General features: G+C 51.0%; 1 protein-coding gene across 1 annotated transcript in view; it reads right to left on the bottom strand.

Annotated features, from left to right (window-relative positions):
• EMH_0005400 (uncharacterized protein) overlaps positions 1–2,067 on the bottom strand; it is a gene marked incomplete at both ends in the record, with an annotated part of 4,533 nt that overhangs the window by 1,460 nt on the left and 1,006 nt on the right. Inside the window, 3 exons of the mRNA XM_013497189.1 lie at positions 1,363–1,424; positions 1,666–1,777; positions 1,996–2,067. Coding sequence (XP_013352643.1) covers positions 1,363–1,424; positions 1,666–1,777; positions 1,996–2,067 — 246 coding nt within the window. The remainder of the gene's footprint in view (positions 1–1,362; positions 1,425–1,665; positions 1,778–1,995) is intronic.

The raw sequence follows: 2,067 nt of genomic DNA, 5'->3' as shown, positions 1-2,067 counted from the left end.
AAACCCTAAACCCTAAACCCTAGACCCCTGGGGTAGAACACGGCAGCAGCAGCACCAGTAGCTTTGATACGAGGGTTTAGGGTTTAGGGTTTAGAAGGACCTCAATCTTCTTGTGGAGAGGTAAAGAGCTGTCCACGCCGCTGGGGAGATAAGAATACTCGAACCTGCGCAACAAAACACTTCTAGGGTTTAGGGTTTAGGGTTTAGGGTTTAGGGTTTACAGGCGAAGCATAGACAGCCATGGTTCAAGGCTAAAACCCTAAACCCTCAATTACGAGAGACAGTCCCAGACAAACGGAGACGGACGGAGGAGATGGTGGTTTGGGGTAGGGTTTCGAGCTAGGGTTTAGTTTAGTAAGCGTGAGGGTTTAGCTCTGGCGAGGGTTTACAATTAGGGTTTAGGATTAGGGTTTAGAATTAGGGTTTACCTCGGGCCCCAGTGAGACCAGTCTGTAGATATCACGAACACTGTGTCCTGCGTCGCCGCACGCAACTCCCCCCCCAGCAAGCTGGTTGCTACCTAGCTAGCTAGCTAGCTAGCTAGCTAGCTNTCGCCGCACGCAACTCCCCCCCCAGCAAGCTGGTTGCTACCTAGCTAGCTAGCTAGCTAGCTAGCTAGCTAGCTAGCCGGCTAGCTAGCTAGCCGCCTGGCTAGGTGGCTACCTATTCAGCTCTCTAACAAACGTGCACACAACTCGGTTGCTAGCTAGCCAGGTATTCAGCCCGTGGTACTCGGACTGGCACATCGCTAGCTAGCTAGACAGCTAGCTAGACAGCAAGCTAGACAGCTAGCTATACAGCTAGCTAGCTAGCTAGGCAGTAAGCTAGCTAGCTAGCTAGCCAGCTAGCTAGCTAGACAACAAGCGAGTTAGCTAGCCAGGTGGCTAGCTAGCTAGCTAGCTAGCTAGCTAGCCAGTAAGCTAGCTGGGAAGGAGTACCCACCGGATCCATGAAGAAGGGAGCTAGGGTCTCCGCTGCAGCACAACCAAGACGCACACCTAAACCCTAAACCCTAAACCCTAAACCCTAAACGCTAAACCCTAAAACCTGATCCTTGGTGCCATCCTCGCACTCGTCAGGAGACGATGCAGACGTATATACTTGCTACCGCCCTAGCTAGCTAGCTAGCTAGCTAGCTAGCTAGCTAGCTAGCTAGCTGTTTTAACTACCTACATAGCTAGCTGTCTAGCTAGCCGAGTCTGATGAAGCTCCCCAGCCGTTCCAGCATGTGGCCTTTCCTTTGGCTTTGCTTTTGAGGGTTTGGGGTTTAGGGTGTGTGTGTTCTAGGGTTTGTGGTTTAGGGTTTAGGGTTTAGGGTTTAAGAGTTGTTTTCTAGGGTTTAGAATGAGGGTTTAGCCTCACCATACATTGGGAGATCCTCATCAGCTACCGTCCCCACATAGATGGGCAGCAAGAGCGCTCCTCTGTACCACAAACCCTAAACCCTAAACCCTAAACCCTAAACCCTAAACCCTGATCCTTAACCCTTAAACCCTTTCCCTCAAACCCTAAACCCTAGATAGTAGAGTTGTATAAACGAGGGTTTCTCGTCGCTTTCTCCCGCTGCAACTGTAGGCCCCAAACCCTAGACCCTAGAAGCCCCTAAACCCTAAACCCTAGACCCTAAACCCTAAACCCTAAACCCTAAACCCTCAAGAAACTCACTCTGGCAAAACTCTCTTCAGAAAGGGAACCTGCACCGCAATTGAATGCTCGTGGATCTCCTGCTCCGCGGGAGCGGTATCATACAGGCCCGTAGAAAACAGTGCGCTCAGGGCTGCAACAAACCCTAAACCCTAAACCCTAAACCCTAAACCCTAAACCCTAAACCCTTGATAATACCCCCCGCCCCCAATGCTTTCAGCTAGTACGCAGCATGTGAGGTTAAGGGTGAGCTCTATTGCAACGCATAGAAGTATACGGTCTGACGACGAGGGTTTGAGCATCATCTGTTGAGGGTTTAGGGTTTAGGGTTTATGAGGGTTTAGGGTTTACCCTCTCTGTCTAGAGGGACCGAACCAATGGGAGAACCAAAAGCACTAAACTCCTCCGGCGGCAGCAGCAGAG

This window comes from Eimeria mitis, genomic scaffold (genome assembly GCF_000499745.2).
Source record: "Eimeria mitis Houghton genomic scaffold, Emh_scaff252, whole genome shotgun sequence".
Classification (NCBI taxonomy): Eukaryota; Apicomplexa; class Conoidasida; order Eucoccidiorida; family Eimeriidae; genus Eimeria; species Eimeria mitis.
The sequence above is the reverse complement of the archived record's forward strand: the minus strand, read 5'-3'. Positions and strand labels throughout refer to the sequence as shown.